Below are 18269 nucleotides of genomic sequence, written 5' to 3'. Positions count from 1 at the left end.
TAGCCATTTTCATTGTTAATGTTGGAATAAATAAATAAATTCCATCCAATACTTCAAGTTGTGTATTACATTGATCCATTATTCATTCGCCAATATAGTGTGTGTAGCTTAGGATTTTATATTATCATGCGAAATGAAGAATCTAATCCACTTTGAAAAAAAGCGAAAAGAGAGAAAGAAAATCATTGCCAATCCATGTTGGATGTGCAATAATGCTGCTGATGACGACTACCTCTAATCATAATGATGACGAAGACGGCGACGAATAAGTGTTTTGGTACGTGTTGCCCATTTATCTAATTTTTTCTGTTTGTGTGTCATATCTAAAAAAATAATCAAATCTTGCTGCTAGTAGGTATATGAAACGCATATTGGCATGAAAGTGACATTGTTTTGATTATGAATGAATGACATACCTTGACATTTTTTCCTCGAATTTGCCAATGGCACAAATTGATAACGATATAAATGTATGGTAAATACGAATAAATGATCATTTCGTTGTCCATTAGGATGGTTCAAATGGATTTGCTCTAGAAAAGCAAGTGCACGTTCCAAATGATTGGCTGCTTGTCTGGCATTGACACATTCATATTCGATTTCATGATCAACAGCAACCAATGTGGATTGAGATGGCGATGATGAACGATTATTGGCGATTAGATCATAGATTTTGTGGTGAAACAAAGCCGAAGCAGATAATTGTATGTAGGCACGATTGTGATTGATGCCTGAATGACAATGTGACAGTTTAGGATTTACATTCGATTCATTCAAACATTCATCATCCACTCTATTGTTGATTGCATCGAACATCCATGCAATCGAGTGCATCATCAGACCACGATGAACAAATTGACGAAATTCATTTATCAAATTGGATTTCTGTTGATCATTGATATCCAAATATCCGGCGCTGGTCGGTGACGACATCGGACAACATTGATCGATAAAATCATCAATGGCAATAATCACAGCATTATTCAGGCGTCCATTGGCAAATGATTCTATTGGTTTGGTCAACAATGTTGCAGGTATTGAACGAAGTTTTTCCGGCAATGATCCACTAAATATATGGTCAAATGGAATCAATTTGATTGCCGATGATGATGATGATGGTGAATTGTTTTCATTTTGATTATTTTGTGGCAATTTCTGTTGGATGGATAAACATCGACGTTCAGAATCGATTTGAAACCAATTGGGTTGTTTCGTAGAACGTGATTCTAAGTTATACGCAATACGAACAATTTTCCGTTGGTTTTGTAATGATGAATTTTTTGTCAATTTCGATTGAAACCTTGGAATTGTATCCAAAAATTTAACCAATTTGGATTCACCATCTGATTCTCGTTGTATCTGAGCATATATGATTGGATCATCTTCGAAATCGTATTCATCTATCGATCTATTCATGAGCAAGAGAGAGAGAGAGAGAGAGAGAGAGAGAGAGAGAGAGAGAGAGAGAAATAAAGACATATAATTCAATACTTTTTCTCTAATTTATGGTCATCATTTTGCTCTACAACAATTGTCATAGATGCCTTTAGATGAGTAATGCTTGAAAAATCAAATTGATCATTCAGTCACAACAAACATGGCCAAGAAAAATATTAGGTTGATTTCAACAATAAGATTAATAGATAGATGTATTTTATATCTGTATGAAACTGAATGAATAAATGAGAAAAACACAAAAAATGGAGGTGATAAGATAAGACGGCGATGAAATACGTGAAGTAAATTTTAATTACCTCGAATCACTCAAAACACACACAAAGAGAAAGAGAAAGAGAAAGAATCCATCATTCGATTTTGGTTTTGCTATCTCATGAAAATGAGTGAGTGTGTGTGTGTGTGTGCTATCAACATTCGATTCATCATCATCATCATCATCATCATCATAATAATCATCATCATCATCATTATCATGTCTTAGCAGAATTATTATTGCCAAGAAAGACAAAGTTCATTTCATTTCATTTTTTATCCGCAATGAGTGAGAAATAATTCTTTTTTTCTGGCCTCTGGTATGTATGTGATGGAAGAATGGGGTAATGGCAGTAAACTAAAAATAAGAGAAAAACTTTTATCTAGGAAAAATGGGAAAAAATATGGATGCTAAGAATTAGGATTATGAACCAGTGAAAAAAGTGAGAAAAAAATTGAATCAAAATGATTGGTCTTACAAATTCATCACGATGATAGATTTCATGTGTGAATGTTTTTTTCATGACTTGGTTAACGAGGACATTCATCTTGTTTGTTTCACATATGGAGGGTTTTGGATTTTTTTTTCATATTTGGAACTTTGTTTCAAACAATTTCGCATCAATGTTGGGATTTATTTTTCCATTTTTTCCGTGGCTGCAACTGCCATAATTCATAATCCATCGAAAAGCAAGCGAAAAGAGTGTCAAATATTTTTCTGTTTGTTTTAGCCATGTCATAAATAATCATTTTGGCTCTAGGATAATCATAAGATTGTCTTTCACCGATCACCATCATTTCTATTGATGACAAATGCATAGGACGAAAGAAAATGATGATGATAATTTATTTTGACCTAAATATGGATGCATACCACTCGTGTTTAGCATCCATATTCAAAAATGTTCCATTCATTTATTTCGAATTCTTCAAAGCTTTTCTATATTTGTGTGTGTGTATATGATATCAAAAGTAAATGTCCCGAATGAATTACACATACATCGAAAGATGAATGTTCACTTCGTTGTGCATTATTATTTTTCATCTATATTCTTTTGAGTCATTTTCATATCACATTGATCCAGGAACACATACAGAGAGAGAAATAGAGAGAGAGAGACGGAAGGATTCTTGTGTCTTTGCTTCTTTATGAATTTCGACTTGATTACGAATTGAATTGAATCGAATGAAGTGAGAAAAGAAAGCGATACACCGAAGGGAATATTCGTGTGTGTGTCTGAGACTTGAGAATTAGGCCAGAAACAGCTTACTCTGTTGCTGGAGTTGTTGTTATTATTAAGCATCGTTAACGTTATAGTATGATGATGATTTTCTTTTCACTTCTTTTCATCTTCATTTTCACTCTCACTTTGAAATCGTAAAAATCTCTTTTGCAAGGATTTCTACTTGATCGGTTCCGACAATGAATTATGATTTATGCAGTATGCAACATAATTTCTGCATGTTATATAGATACACCTTGTTCTGTCATTGTTGTATTGTCATCATTTTCATTTTTCTCTCCCATAATGATATGTGGTTTTGTGAGAAAAAAAAACTATAAATTTCAACATCAGTCTATTATGTGGATGGCATTTCATTATCCGAATGTTTTTTTGTTTTGTTTTCCAAATTCCCAAATTTTTTCCATTCTCACCATATCTCAGTTATTGTTGACCAATTGTATTTCCATTCCGATCGATCGATGGCCTGATTTGTATTGAAAGATTCCCGAACAGGAAAAAAATGAATGATTTCCTTTCTTTTCTATCCATATTGTGATGAGAATGAAAGCCAGCTAGCCAGCCAGTCAGCCACACAGATTGGCACGAATCAATTTTTTTCGATTTTCTTCTCTCATTTCTTGAATATCTAATATTGAGATTTCTTTCTTTTTGCTGCATTCAAGTATAACGGAAAATAATTTGTTCTCTTCATCACGATGATGATGATCATGTATATGGAGGATGGATATCCATACACACATTTCGAAGGTCATTGAATTGGAAATTATTATATTTTTCCATATTTCGAGTATCGATACTACACCAGTGTGTGTGTGTGTGTGTGTGTGTTATGAGAATCAATCTTGCATCAATCCCAATAGGGAATCATATGACCATTTCTTTCGTTTGTTTGTTTGGTGGTTGCTGGGTCATATGGATCAATTAATTGTCTTTCTTTCTCTCTGTATGAGTTGTTTGCTTGTATACCGGTTCAATAAACTTGAGAATTGAAATAATAATAAGGAATTAGAAGATGAATCTTGTTGCTGTTGTTGATGAATTCTGCATCATTATTAGTATTCCATGCTCCCTTGAGACATGAATTTGGCTTCTTTTCATTTCAATTTTTTTTTTTCACAAACATAACTCTTTTTGAAGGGAAAATTGAATTTTTTATACAATGCAGAAAATCTTTGGCAATTCATTTATTCAATGACATTTGTGACAGTTTTTGTTTGTTTCGTTTCTTCATTTTTTCTTTGAAATTTGTTTGTTTTTTTTGGCGAAATAAATTATTTATTATTCCATGGATTTATTCATTGGTCTAAATTAATTTTGTTTTCAGATACACTAGAGAGACAAACAATCCATTTGGATTTGATTTAAATTCTATAATTTTTATTGTGAAAGAAGATCAATTTTTCCGAAAAAACTTGAATGATTCCCAATGGAAATATCATCATCATCATCATTGTCTTCGTCGTCGCCGTTTCTAAGAAAAAAGCGAAATTCACTGATTTCAATTTTCAAACTTTTTTCATTCAAATTTTACGATAAAACAATGTATTCATGGCGATAATGGGGGGTAGCAGTCGATTTTATTTTATTAATAAGAAGCAAACAATAATATTGCGCCGACAGACTGATTATTCGAAATGGATTCATCAATAAATTCAATTTAAAATTGGATTAGATATATTAGTAGGGCGAAGAAAAAATGAAGAAAGCTCAGACAATCGAAATTTTGTTGTATTTTGTTGTTTGACTTTAAATGCAAAAAATCGAAAAAGAATGGCAAAATTACTAACAAACAAACTGAAGCTGATCCAGATCATTGAACAAACATTTGTCTGTAGTCTGTATTTCGTTGTTTGTTAGGTTGACTGAATCAGGCAATAAAAAAGAAGGAAACGGAAACGTTAAACATTTATCTGTTTGACTACAACAATAAGTTTTGATTAGAACAAGTTGACCAATTTGCTGAGTTCCATTCAACATTACTATATGCATGACATCTTCTTTTTTTCCTCACTAAACCGGCCATTGAATGATTATATTCAGAATTTGAAATGTATCGAAAAGAAAGAAGAAGAAATATCGATCGATATTCATGGCAAGTTTTGATTCGATTTGATTGAAGCAATAATGATTATACATTCCATGCATGTGATGATCATCTCAATGTTGGATACGATACTAGGAAAAAGTTTTTTCTCATGACCACAACAACAAACAGCAACATCTGAATTATGCGAAATATATAGGGAAAACTAACTACTGCTGGCTACTAGCGTATCGAAATATCGAAAACATGGAATACAAAAATGAACACTAATGTTCAAGTTGTTCAATTGATTCATACATCAATTGACTGGTGTTTGGTTGGTTGTTTCAGGCAAAGAATCTAAAATCTATTAGAATTCAATGATCCCAACACCCACCAAAAAAGTATATGGCAACGTTACGTTTGAAAGAAAAAGAAAAGATGTCGAATCTATCCAACAGCCCAACAGTATGGATATATTATGATTATGATTATTTTGCTCTAATAAATAATAATGACCCTACTACTAACATGGATAGGAATATTAAAAGACATACAGACATACAGACACAACACAGATTCACTGGATTGATTCAAAAACTACGATAGGACACCATGGATCATATACTAGAGGAGGCGATTTTCTTCCTTCTCCTGAAATGGATTGAAATTCATTTTGCACAGCATGTGTCGTCGTCATGCACGCTCGGGCGTCACATTTTTATCCATGGTCCATTTTTTCCTTGTGTTGGCTATACTTTTCTTTATTATTTATAAAATATAATATGATCATGATGATGATTGTTAAATCAGATCAGAATCCATGAACCAGTACGATACGTTTGCACACTTAAATTCGTCATCAATTAAAAGTTGATCAATAAATCAGGAAATAATTTTTTCTGAGGGATCAGAATCCGATTTGTTGGCAAGAACTCAATGAGAAACCATACAAAAAACTTGGAATTTCTTTTCTCTTCAGGTCGGCATATGAATTGAGAATTCGTCCTTTTAAACATTTCAAAGTTTTTGTTCTAAAATTCTGTCAGGTTTGATCAGAGTATAATTTGAATACAAACGCACACATACACTCAGATAGTTCTAATGAACAACATGTTTGTTGTTTATTCATAAACGAATTATTTGTAGAAAAAAAGTTTAAATTTTTCCTGAAATTTAAACTTTTTCAAACATTATAACTCGAAAAAACTAACTTTAAGATTTTCTCCCTCGAAAATGAGTATGATTTTTGTTGTTTGTGTGGTTGTAGTTTAATTCAATTACAACGACGGATACTGTTGGTTTTGTGTTGTTGCTTTACAGTAGGTTCATTTGTCATATGATGAAAATGAAATTAATCTCCAACAATTCATGATGAATACAATTGCCCCATGGGTTTCTAAGCTTCAAATCACCATCTTCAACATCCCGTATCCGGTATTATCGTTTATTGGATAAGAAAAACGAATAATTTTCAATTCAAAAAAGTTTATGAATTTTTTTAGCTTTCCAGTGAGGGAAAAATTGCAAATTCCAACAGCTAGAACATTATTATCAATGAAACCTATTTTACATAAATGTTACATTTACACATACACACACACACACACATGCCAACAAAGAGTGAGGTCCCTGTTGACTTTTGACAAAGATAATCATAATCATTATCAATAATGATGAACAATATTGGCCCACAAAAACAACTCTGCCTTAATTTTTATAGACATAGACAATGTTATGATGAAGAGAAAATGGAAAATTTTCATTCCCATGATCGGGTATCATAAATAATGATGGCCACATAACACACATAACGATAACGTCATCACCGTAATATGGTTCGATATATGTGAACAAGTCGCGTGTCACATCGACTTCATTTCAAGTTTTGCTGAATTGTTTTATTGTCCTCAACACGGTAAAGTCTGATGGCCACAACAGAATTGTTGAATATGTGATGACCATTTATGAATGGAGCTATGATCACCATATCACTTGATTTGACTATTTCAACCTTATTTCATCTTTCATGCATTTTCCATCACAGAAAAAGGGTCAAAATCATGGTCATTATCATCGTCATCATTATGACATGGCAGTAATTTTTTTTTTGTTGGAAAAAAATTTGCATATCAACATTGTTGAAAGTAAACAACCAACAACAACGGAAAGTGAATGAGATTCAAGCTGGGCGACTGGTTTTTTTCTATGTTTGTAGAATAAGAAGCACCGATTCAATGCATCTTTGATCCAGAACCCATTTGAACCAACTAACTAGCGATGATGATGTCTTTTAACTTTTTTTTCCTTCTCCTTTGTTCAATATAATGGCCGTACCATCATCACCATTATTAGTGGAGAAAGTGATGCTCATTATAGCGATGATTGTTAATCGAATGTTGGCTTGTTAGATCGGGTTAGTTCGGGTTAGATGGTGATGATTGCCCATTTTATGTTGTCCAATGTATTATTCAAATTAGGCAAAAGAATTTATTTTATTTTTTTTCACTAAAAAATTTGAGTGTGAAATTTTCGATGAAATTTTCGTCTCTAATAATATATAATCATCGGAAACTTTTAACAAGCATCCATTCCTATTAATATTACCACTGCTATGATATCCTAGTCATTGTGAAAATAAATAATAAAATTTTCACTCACAAGAACACATAGTAGAGATTGGTTGAGCAGAAGAAAAATTAGCCAGACTATTGAATGGATTTTTGTGCCATGTAAAAAGAAAATTTTTTGTGCCACTACACTCTATTCATTTAATGATGATGGTAATGACGAGTATATCATCATTGTTATCATCAGGGTAGTCGTGTTTTGTTCCATCATGTTCTAATCGCTTGACTTTGAAATTTCTTTCCAGGAGTTATCCAAATGCATGTGTGTGTGTGTTTGTAGTATCAGAAAAATTCTGTAACAAAACTCTGTAGCAAAATGGTAAAGGGAAATGATGATGATGATCATCATTATCATTAGTCAATCTTCTCTTCAATGGTGATGGTGATATATTCAAAAACAACATGAATGAAAAATCTCATCACATTTCAGATGCTTAGCTTAGTGTGGTGATGAATCAATTCTGTGCTTGATGTCAACAGAAAAAACATATCCGGTATTTATGGTAGCTCAAATCAATTGTTGGCCACAAACATCAAAACATAACAGTAAACTGAGCACATATTGTTTAGTTATCAGGTTCAATCATTATAATATAATACATTGAATGATTCTAACCACCATGTGTTTTCAAAACGGTATGCTTGAGTTTTGTTTTCTGGCTTTCAATTATTCCCATTGCAATTCAAACACAATGGTATGGTATGGTATGTAACAAAACAATAACATTTGTCATTGATGATCACGCGATCCAATTAATAATATGGATCTTTGTCTTGTTCATTTCCTATAACAGAGTGATCATAGATAATAGAATAATTAAGCCAACTACTTAAAGCCAGGTACTTGTGTGTGTTTGTGTACACCATACTGCACATATATCTATTTTGCTTTTAAGATAACATCGAACCAGTACTTGGAAAAACAAAACAAATTCTTTCTGCAACAACCAGCATAGATAGATTTTAGTGAATAAATCTAGATCAGTGACGGCCATAAGCCAACTACTCCGAACAAAAAATAACAAAAAATGCCAATGTGCGTGTCTAATGTGAATGTGTCAAATGCGGACGATACACACGGAATTTTCCAAACGAAAAAGAGAAAAATATTATTCATATCTGGTTAATGAATATGAATATATATTTCTTTCAACTTTACTATCGTGAGAATGACAAAGGAAATGAAAATCATTTCAAACAAGAAAAACAGAAAAAAAACCGTTGACACTTTGCTAAGCTTTCGGTGGTTATAATTTAATTTATTCGTTTGAAAATGCAGTAGCATACATTCTGTTGTCCTTTACCGGAAAATAACCCGATTCCAATTGTGATCCATCATGGACATAATAACTTGACATCATTATGTACAGATCCATTTCTCTCTCTTTCTCTGTAAGTGTGTGTAATTTGTTTGAATGAAAGACCGGTTTAGTGAGAAAACAATAACATAATAATTACCGTAATATAGAGAAAAACAATTTAGCTCTCCATTTTGCTGGAGCAGGCATTTTCATACATTTTCTCATCTGATGGCATCTGGTTTATGGTCTTTAATTTTCTTTATAAAATGAGCAAAAACACTTAAAATTTGGAACTTTGAACCAATCAAAAAATCTTGATCTAAGCCGCGAAAATATCGAAACCGATTAGTATTGCGTAAACACTGCACATCGATAATGATAATCATTTCAAATGAAAATGTGCCAACAATCTCTCTCCCTCTCTCTTTCTCTCTCTCTCTCATGTTTTCTATAACAAATCATCAACATATGAGCAAAAGAATCATGTACAAAATCCAAACATTTCTTTTGAACAAATCGTATGACAGGCTTTAAAAACAACGAAAATAACAAGTGAATGACAATAAATTATTTAAGAAATGCAGAAAATCATACAAAAACCTAAACAAAACCAGGAGTAAAAAATCCTTTTTGATGCATTGAATTGATCCAACCAAGTGTGGCCATTATTGTTCGGATGTTGGTGACAATTTCAAACTAATACTGCTACTGTTTCTGGATCATCATCATCATCATCATGGCAATCGTAGTTAATTGGCCTATCATGATTGGTTATTTGGAAAGCTTGATGGGCATCATTGAAAACTATAAAAAGCTATTGATTCAGGCTCCAATTTCAGGATCATTACTTTCTTTTACATTTTGTTTTTTCACTGTTTTTTTTGCGATCGTCTTCATAACTGTCGATCAAAATTGTGATTTTTTCTAGACCAATTTCTGTTCTATTGAATGCAGTCAAATTCTTTAAATTTCCTTATTTATTGTGAATTTCCTAGTTTAAATTTATTTAAAATTCAAGTTTTTCAATTTTCCATAATTTAGCTGTCTGTATAAGTGTCGTAATCGATATTTTTTTGTGAAAAAATTGTTACATTTCAATTCATTTTTTTGTTCCATTCAAACAGTGAGAAAAAAATTGATAAATAAATCGTCAAAATTGACAAGTTCAGAGGTCAGGAAAAATTATTTTTTGCTTTTGCAGTTCTTTTTTTTTATTCGGAACATCGAAATCAATGGCTGACATGTGAATGAAAGAAAGAACTGAATTCTACAGAATGAATTAGTCTATATATTCTTTTTTTTATATGTGTTTCATCATAGTCATCATTTAAATAAAATGGTTACGATGATTATCATCATCATTGTTGAAATTGAAATGATGATCGTTTATTTTTCTTTCTTTTTTGGTTATACTAAATCTAGAATCTGACAATTTACACACAGACACAAATGGGCGAAATGTTACCCGAGGTCGTTGGAAAACTACGACCCGTATTACAACCAGTTTAGTAATGATAGCAATGATGATGATGATGATGATGACATCCCGATGGATTCAAAAGACCAATCGACCGATCCGATTCGGTTATTGTTACTGGTTGTGTTTGTATTATTATTATTATTATTATTATAGCATATAGCATATAGCATATATGGATCAAAACTTGTTTTAACAAAATTGCTTAGGCTTTTGCTTTGGTTTCATTGTTCGTTGGTTGTCATTGGTTCTGATTCCATTACATGAATATATTGCATTTCTTTCATGTGAATGATATGACTTGATGAAAAAAATCACGTGATATCTGTTTTTGGATGGATTATTCTGGTTTTTATTTTGAAATTTGAAATTTTTCAATTTAAATCTCTCACCGCATGCGGTGGTGTCCATAAAAGCCAAACATTGAGCAAAAAAATTCATTGATTCATTCATGAATATTTTTTATTCAAATTGGAAATCAATTCCGGTTTGTTCTGATTCTCAAATTGACAAAAAAATCTTTGGATTAATGTCGAATTCATGTTGGCAATAAGTTTGAATATTTTTGCTGCTTCATTCATTCATTCTAACACTTGGTCCAGTCGACAATTATTCGAGACAACAAAGCGAAATTAGACACGGGTGAAAACGGTTGATTCGAAACGAAAATTTAGTGCCAAACAAAGACGTGCAGAATAACTGGCCATCATAGATTGCTTTACGGTCAACAAGCTATTTGTGTTTGTATTATTATAGCATGATAATGATGAAGGAGGTGGAGTGTTGACAAATGAATTGAATGGATCAACATGACATGGTCGAATATTATTGATGCTCATTTCATCTAGCTCAAAATCAAAATAGATGAATCTTGTGTTTTATTTAGAATGAGGATGATGTAATGAACACGTTAAAATGACAATAATAAATATGACCACAATCACAATCAATGTGTTGAAAGGGTTGTTGGAAAACCATGCATGTTTTTGGTTTGCGGGTAGAAATAGACACACCATATGGCAGCGCATGAACCAATAAATAAAACTAAATTAAACTGATTACTGATGATTATATATTATTGTCTAGAGTCTAGAGTCTAGACATTACGATATGATGACAGCTTGCCCATGACCAAATGAATTAAAAATGAAAAAAATTCACAACAAAATGATGATGTAATAAATTTTGATTGTGAGTTGTCCTTGTCGTGTTGTGGTGTTCGAAAATATAAATTACAAGATTTAAATTGTTCATAGAAGTTCAAAGAAAAATTTAAAACTAATAGAACCCCATAGAACCCCACGAGAACAATTTAATTTTCATGCATGCAAGGTCATTGGCAGGTGATGATACTGATCACGGTTGGTTGAAGTGAAAATTTTTGTCACGATCCCGCAGTTGCACTGTAAAATGTAGATTTTTCATATTTTCGAAATTTATTACAAAGGAATTTATCCATCCATCTGGGATGTGTGAATATAAAATTTAATTTTAAAATGAAAATTTCTCATTCTTCCACGACCAAACAAAAACATTAAAGAGAGAGAAGCATGAGTCTTTGCCCAATATTCTTGCCACTAATAAAATAATCAATCAATTTGATTCGATTATCAATTCTACAGCCGATGGAAATGAAGACAAGTGAAAAACAACGAATCAATTGAATTGAATTCATTTTCAATTGACAAGCTTCAAATCGATGAAAATGAGCAGATGATAGATGCTGATGGAACAGATGGAAAAAAGCAATGAATTTTTGCTTTCTATTTCAAAATCAAAAAACTCAAACGAAAAAACCCTAAGGCTTGTTTGGGTCATCAATTATATTATTTTCATATGAAAGCGACAAACAAACAAACAAACAAACAAATAGACACACAGACAAAATGCTGAAAACTAAGCGGTCGATATAGGAAACTAATAAATGAATATTAATATCGCATCATCGGCGGAAACTGAAACTGCAAATGTCCTTCTTTTCGAACTAAAGAAATGTAGTTGATTCAAGTTGACATACGCATAACAAAAAGAGAACGGTCCAGAAGTGTCAAATGTCAAATCTTGGCGTCAAACAAAGGGGAAAATAAATGATGATGGAAACGATCCAATCGAATTCTCATTTATGGCCAATGGCCACATACACGCTCACACATGGTCATCACATCAAATCAATTCGGACTAAAAGAGAAGAAAGCCCAAAACAAAACAATGGAAATAATTGTGAAAAAAAAACAAACACATTTGTGATTGACACAATAATGTTGATCAGGATGATGACGATGTTCAGCTGTATATTGACTTGAATTTTTTTGGACATTTCCAGATCAATTCACAAAGAAATGACATCCTTACTTGATATAATTGTTTTATCCAACTAAAAACTAGTCTGTATTGAGTTGGATCAATGTAGAATTTGTCACATCCACATATGCAAAAACAAACAAACAGAAAACTAACTAGACTAACTAGAATCTAACTAGAATCTTTTCAGATTTTTTTGCCTTGTATCCACCAACAACACCAGCAGCGACGTCATCATCATCAAGAATAGCAGGAAATTGACCAGAAACAAAACAACAACAAACCACTAAACAAAAATGAATCAATCTATGGAACGGAAATGAAACGAGTCTAAATTTCGGGAATAATCAGAAACGAAGAGAAAAACGAAAAACATTGCAGCCTGCATTTTTTCGGCGATCGATAATTTTTGTTTTCGATTTTTTCTCCTTTTCTTCTCTCATTTATATCCATCCAGCACCATTCGATTGATCCGTTTAATTCGCCAGATTCAGCAAACACCCTGGCTAATGTTATTGAACTTTTTTTCGTTTTTTTGCTGATTACGAATGTATTCTGTTGTTTGCTCTATTCATTCCCAACCAAAGAAAATTGAATAACTTTTCAACACTAACTAAATCGCATCCCAATGAGTATCGAGTTTTTTTCATTCATATTGCTCCAATGCAACAAATTGTTTTTCAATGAAAAAAGAAGAAAAATTGTTTGAGATCAACCAAGAAAAACACCCACACACAGGATAGATCAGCCATTGGTGAGCTTATCAAGTGCAATAAATATTTTTATGGATTATGCATAAAAAGAGAGTCAAAAAAAAAATTTTGGGCCACTTCAATTCGTGATCGTCGATAAAACTTGATTCTATAAGATGTTTATTGAAAAGAAAATATTACATGACGCGATGCATGATGCATGAACGACATGCATGCATGCATGCACACACATCATGATCCAAATGCAACAAAAACAATGGCATCTGAAACACACACAATGCGAGATACTGAATTGAACTAAAGAACGAGGATACGAAATTGAATGGCTAAAGAATGTCGCGTGCTCATATGCAGCTGAATTGCATTGGATGACAAACAAACAAACAAGAAAAAATGTTATGCAGCCAACATTTTTTTCTTGCTGGACATGTCGGCTTGTTTTTGTTTTGTTGTAGTTATTTGTTTTTTTTTTTGTTTTTTTTGAAATGAAACAAATCGCCTCGACAAATTTGACATTTGATCATTGATGATTTTTTTGTTTGTCTTTTCAAAGATGTAAAAAAAACTCTACCGAATTCATATTCAGCCAATCAGTAGCCAAGAAAAAAAAACTAAAGATCATCCATCTTTTATTCACTGCTGCTGTTTGTATTCAATGTTTCATTTGATTGAGTTCATAATATTATGTTGAGTATCTGAAAAGCTTTGGAAATTTGATATAACCAGAAAAGGAAAAAATTATTTTCAAATGATTTGAAGAAAACCACATATCAGATTGGAATTGTATTATTTGTTGAACATGACCAAATATACAACAACATTTGGGACCAAGTTGCAAGAGAGAAAGAGAAAGAGATTGGAGATTAATTTTTTACATTCCATTAACTTTTCAGACACCCTTGCTCCGAACCATCATCAAATGGATCAATTGAATCGTGAATGAAATGAATGCAAAGACTGATATTGTTGTCGTTCTTTTCAGTAATCACGAGGATAATTACTATCCATTATGACAAAAAAGGGAAATAAATTCATTAAATCATTTAGCCTCCTTGTTTATGGTTTTTTATTCATAAACTAACGACCGTAACAGGAGGTTTTTGCCTTATCCTAAATGTTTGAATTTTTGTTGCAAAATCATTGAACCATTCACCATAATTGTCAGAATATTCAAACGGAATTGATTGAAATGCTAGTCATTTGGTGATTGTTGCGGTAAATGAACATTCGGATTAATTACATTTACGATTAAAAAACAAACAAATATCGAATAAGATAAGATTTGTTAATATTTCTAACGATTCCAATGTTCAAATGTACGAATCATTGATTTTTGACAACAGCAACAACAACAAATAACGATCGATCGATCGATTCTCTCATATCAAATTCAACGACAATATCAGCATATCACAAGCATATCGGAATTCAGAAATCCTGAACAAAGTCGAGCATTGATGGATGACCCTTTGAGAACATTTCATGTTCATTGATTCAGCAAAAACAATACCAACAATTGAAATATTTGTAAAAAATACTAGATTGCATTTATCGATCCATTCAACAATCTACCACTTATTGTATGTGCATGTATCCTATTGTTGTTGTTCTGATGGAAATCATTCAGAAAACCAGACCATTGTGCAACACACACTGGAAACATTTTGTACTCTTTGAATGCATCTATGTTGCAAAAAAAATTGTTAAAACTTTAACCGATATGTTTTGCTATTCTTTTATTGTGCGTATGTATTTGGGTAATTAAATTAAACAAAAAAAAAACATAATGTAGATATGAGTAGCAAAATTGAACGACCGACCAATCAACCAATAACTGTTTTTTTTATGGCAACCAAATATCACTAATATCCAAAAAAGAAAAAAGCAAGCAAACCCGATTTCCAATTTTTTAAGCTAAGCTAAGCAGGAAAAATCATTCATCCAGTGTAAACCAACACATCACACACGCACACACACACACACACATCATCTTGAACAAATGTACAGAACCAAAAAAGAAAAATGTTTTGGGATCGTATGAAAAGCGGCGCGAGCTTTCAAATAATTTTGTTGGAATTTTTTTATTTTTTTTTTGAAAAAAGTTTTTTTAGCTTTTTTCTCTTTGGTTCATCCCATGATCACTGTGTACTTGTATTTTATCCATTGACTAAAATTACTGCAAAATGTGTGATAATATTACACATATCCGCATAGCTGACGATGGATGATGATGAAACGGGTTTTTCATGTGTGAGTGGTGAAAAGCAAACTCGATCCAGAAACGTGATCCAGAATTCGTCTTTTCTTTTCACTTTTGGTTGGCTATCCGGCTTTTATCATGGATATAATAGTGATTCGGCAAGACCGAAAAAACCATGGCACAGCTTTTTTTCTTTATCCTTTCTATTTATTCTCATCATCATCACCATTGTCGTTGAAAGTTTTTTTCAAATTTCAAATTTTTTTCCATTTTGTTGTTGTTAAAAAGTAATATAAAGAAATTGCAAAACAGCGACCTTCTTTTGGCTTTCCGTTTTCATTAAAAAAAATCAGAACGATTTTCAATACAACTTACCTTGTTTGTGTTGAGGGTTCTGTAGGTTTATGGTGGTTATCGATATCAATTTGATTCATATGGATATTATTACATGGATTATGATGTGTAGAAATCATGTCATCAAAATGTTCACAAAGACTTAATAATTGCTGATTAATTAGTTGAGATTCATGATCATCATCATTAGCATTATGGTTATCATTACGATCACTTTTTGTTTTCACAACATCATTATTACTCGCTGATTGATAGTGAGGAAAATTCATGGTTACATGTTGTTCTTCTGTCGATTGATCCATTGTTTAAAAATTCATAGTTGAAATCTGCATCAACGAGAATCAAAGAAATGTTTGAAATTCATAAAAATTCTATTCTAATAGTTTGATTCTAAATGTCACGAAATGAGAAAATACAAGAAAAGTGAATCATTTTATCGTAAGAAACTAAAATCAAATGATCTCTCACTCATACTTGGTGGTTCAATTTTACGAGTTTCACGAAAAAATCATAAATAATAATTTCTAGAAAAGCTGGATTGTTGAAACTTTTATCCACCCAAAAACATTTGAACGAAATAGTCATCATTCTAATTATTTGATGGCCTTGATATTTGGAACACAAACGTGTTACCATTGCCAAAAAATGAAAATTTTTTTTATAGATTTGATTTCCGATTAAAGGAATAAAATAAACCATAACGATATCAACGATATCAACAACAGATTTTTTATTCATAACCTTTCACTCTGAAAAGCATAAAATTTTGTTGAGAAAGAATTCAAAATTGAAATTAAAATACATGAAAACTTTCAAACAGTAAAAAATTCACCGTTGAATCCAAATGAGCAAGAATTATTATTATTAATAACAATGAAAAAAAATATCAGAATCGGATTCATGTTCATATTACTGTATAATGGACACACACACACACAGACAGACAAAAAGAAGAAAATAAAATCCAAATCAAATCAAATAATTTATTGCCGTTTCTTGGGATCCATTTACAGCACGACCATTCTACAACAACAACAGTGGTCGCAATGTGTTTGTGCTTTTGGAAAAAAAATCTGCAACTTTTTCAAATTCACTGGCCAATGACTATACACACACATGAGGAAAAGAAGAAAAAAGGTTCTATCTCTGGATCATCTTTGTTATGTTTTTTTGATGAAAATTTTTTTTGTTTTGGTTAAAAAAAACCTAAACTTTTAGCACAACATGTGTAGGATGGATAATAATAGCAACAACGACAACAACAACAACAAAAACCGACACGCACACCAAAGTGACTATCATAATATAATATACAACTGTCTCTCACAATCAACCGTGAAACCTATGAAATTCCTGAATCCCGACCAACACGAATGAAAAAAAATGATGAAAAATTTTAGCCAAAAAAACCCAAACCAGAGAATTATTTTCTTTCTTTCTTTTCTTTTCTGGCTTTTGGATATTTATTATTGCTATTATTTTTGTCGTTGTTATTATTGTCGAATGAATGAATGGAACAACAACAAGAGAAAAGTCAAAGCAAATTACAATAGCGCGTCTGTAATCATCATCATCATTCTTCGCATCCAAAGAACTAACAATTCGGCCAGAGTTGAATTAGAAAAAAAAATTAATTTCAATCTTGTCATTCGGTAGTCATTCATTTATGAGAAAAAGTTTTTTTCTTCTTTTTAAATGAGAAAATTTCAGTTTTTTCATTTTTTGCTTTGCTTTGGTTCCAAAGATGAAATTGACTTTGAAAATTATTTTTTTCTAATTTCCAATTTCGATACCAGATGAGAAACCAGATGGAAAAAACCAAATTAATCGAATTGTTGGATTCGATTATCTTTTTTTCTTTTCTTTTTCAATTCGCTCTGTTTCGATACCGATCAGTATCGAACCAAATATATTGATTCCGGTAACATATCATATGCTTCTTATCAATGAATTTTGTTAAACTTGTTCATTCAAATCAAAATTGAATTGAAAAACTTTCTTATTACTCTCATTCTCTTGATTAAGATTTTAACGAAGTGAATATTTGAAACACTTACCTTTTATCAAATTGCAAATATTTTCTCTATATCTTTCTCACACGATGAGATTCATATATGTGTAACATTAAAAAAACGTACACAGCCACAAACGGAAAATCAAAAATCAAAAAAACGAAATGGAAAAAAATGAAAAAAATTCAAAGTTTTCCCGGTTCAATCAAGCAAAACACGAAAATAGGAATAGCCATCTTAACCATTGGAACATGAATGAATGAATGAATGAACCGCATCACTTGAATGGTGTGTCATGAAT

At 31.8% G+C, this 18269-nt stretch overlaps 1 protein-coding gene across 2 annotated transcripts in view; it reads right to left on the bottom strand.

The window, feature by feature from the left end:
* The window catches only part of LOC124494436 (uncharacterized), a 25096-nt gene extending 6827 nt beyond the window's left edge, over positions 1 to 18269 (bottom strand). Inside the window, exons 1-3 of one of the 2 annotated variants that reach the window (XM_075731211.1) lie at positions 18014 to 18269; positions 15978 to 16282; positions 417 to 1408 (exon numbers count right to left, since the gene is read on the bottom strand). In XM_075731211.1, the coding sequence (XP_075587326.1) occupies positions 417 to 1408; positions 15978 to 16258 (1273 nt within the window). In that variant the 5' untranslated portion in view covers positions 16259 to 16282; positions 18014 to 18269. Of the gene's footprint in view, positions 1 to 416; positions 1417 to 15977; positions 16283 to 18013 lie in introns of those variants that run through there. The other variant, XM_047057605.2, reaches the window with a different exon arrangement.

The sequence above is a fragment of the Dermatophagoides farinae genome, chromosome 5 (genome assembly GCF_024713945.1).
Source record: "Dermatophagoides farinae isolate YC_2012a chromosome 5, ASM2471394v1, whole genome shotgun sequence".
NCBI lineage: Eukaryota > Metazoa > Arthropoda > Arachnida > Sarcoptiformes > Pyroglyphidae > Dermatophagoides > Dermatophagoides farinae.
Note: the sequence above shows the minus strand (reverse complement) of the source record. Positions and strands in the feature narration are given on the sequence as shown.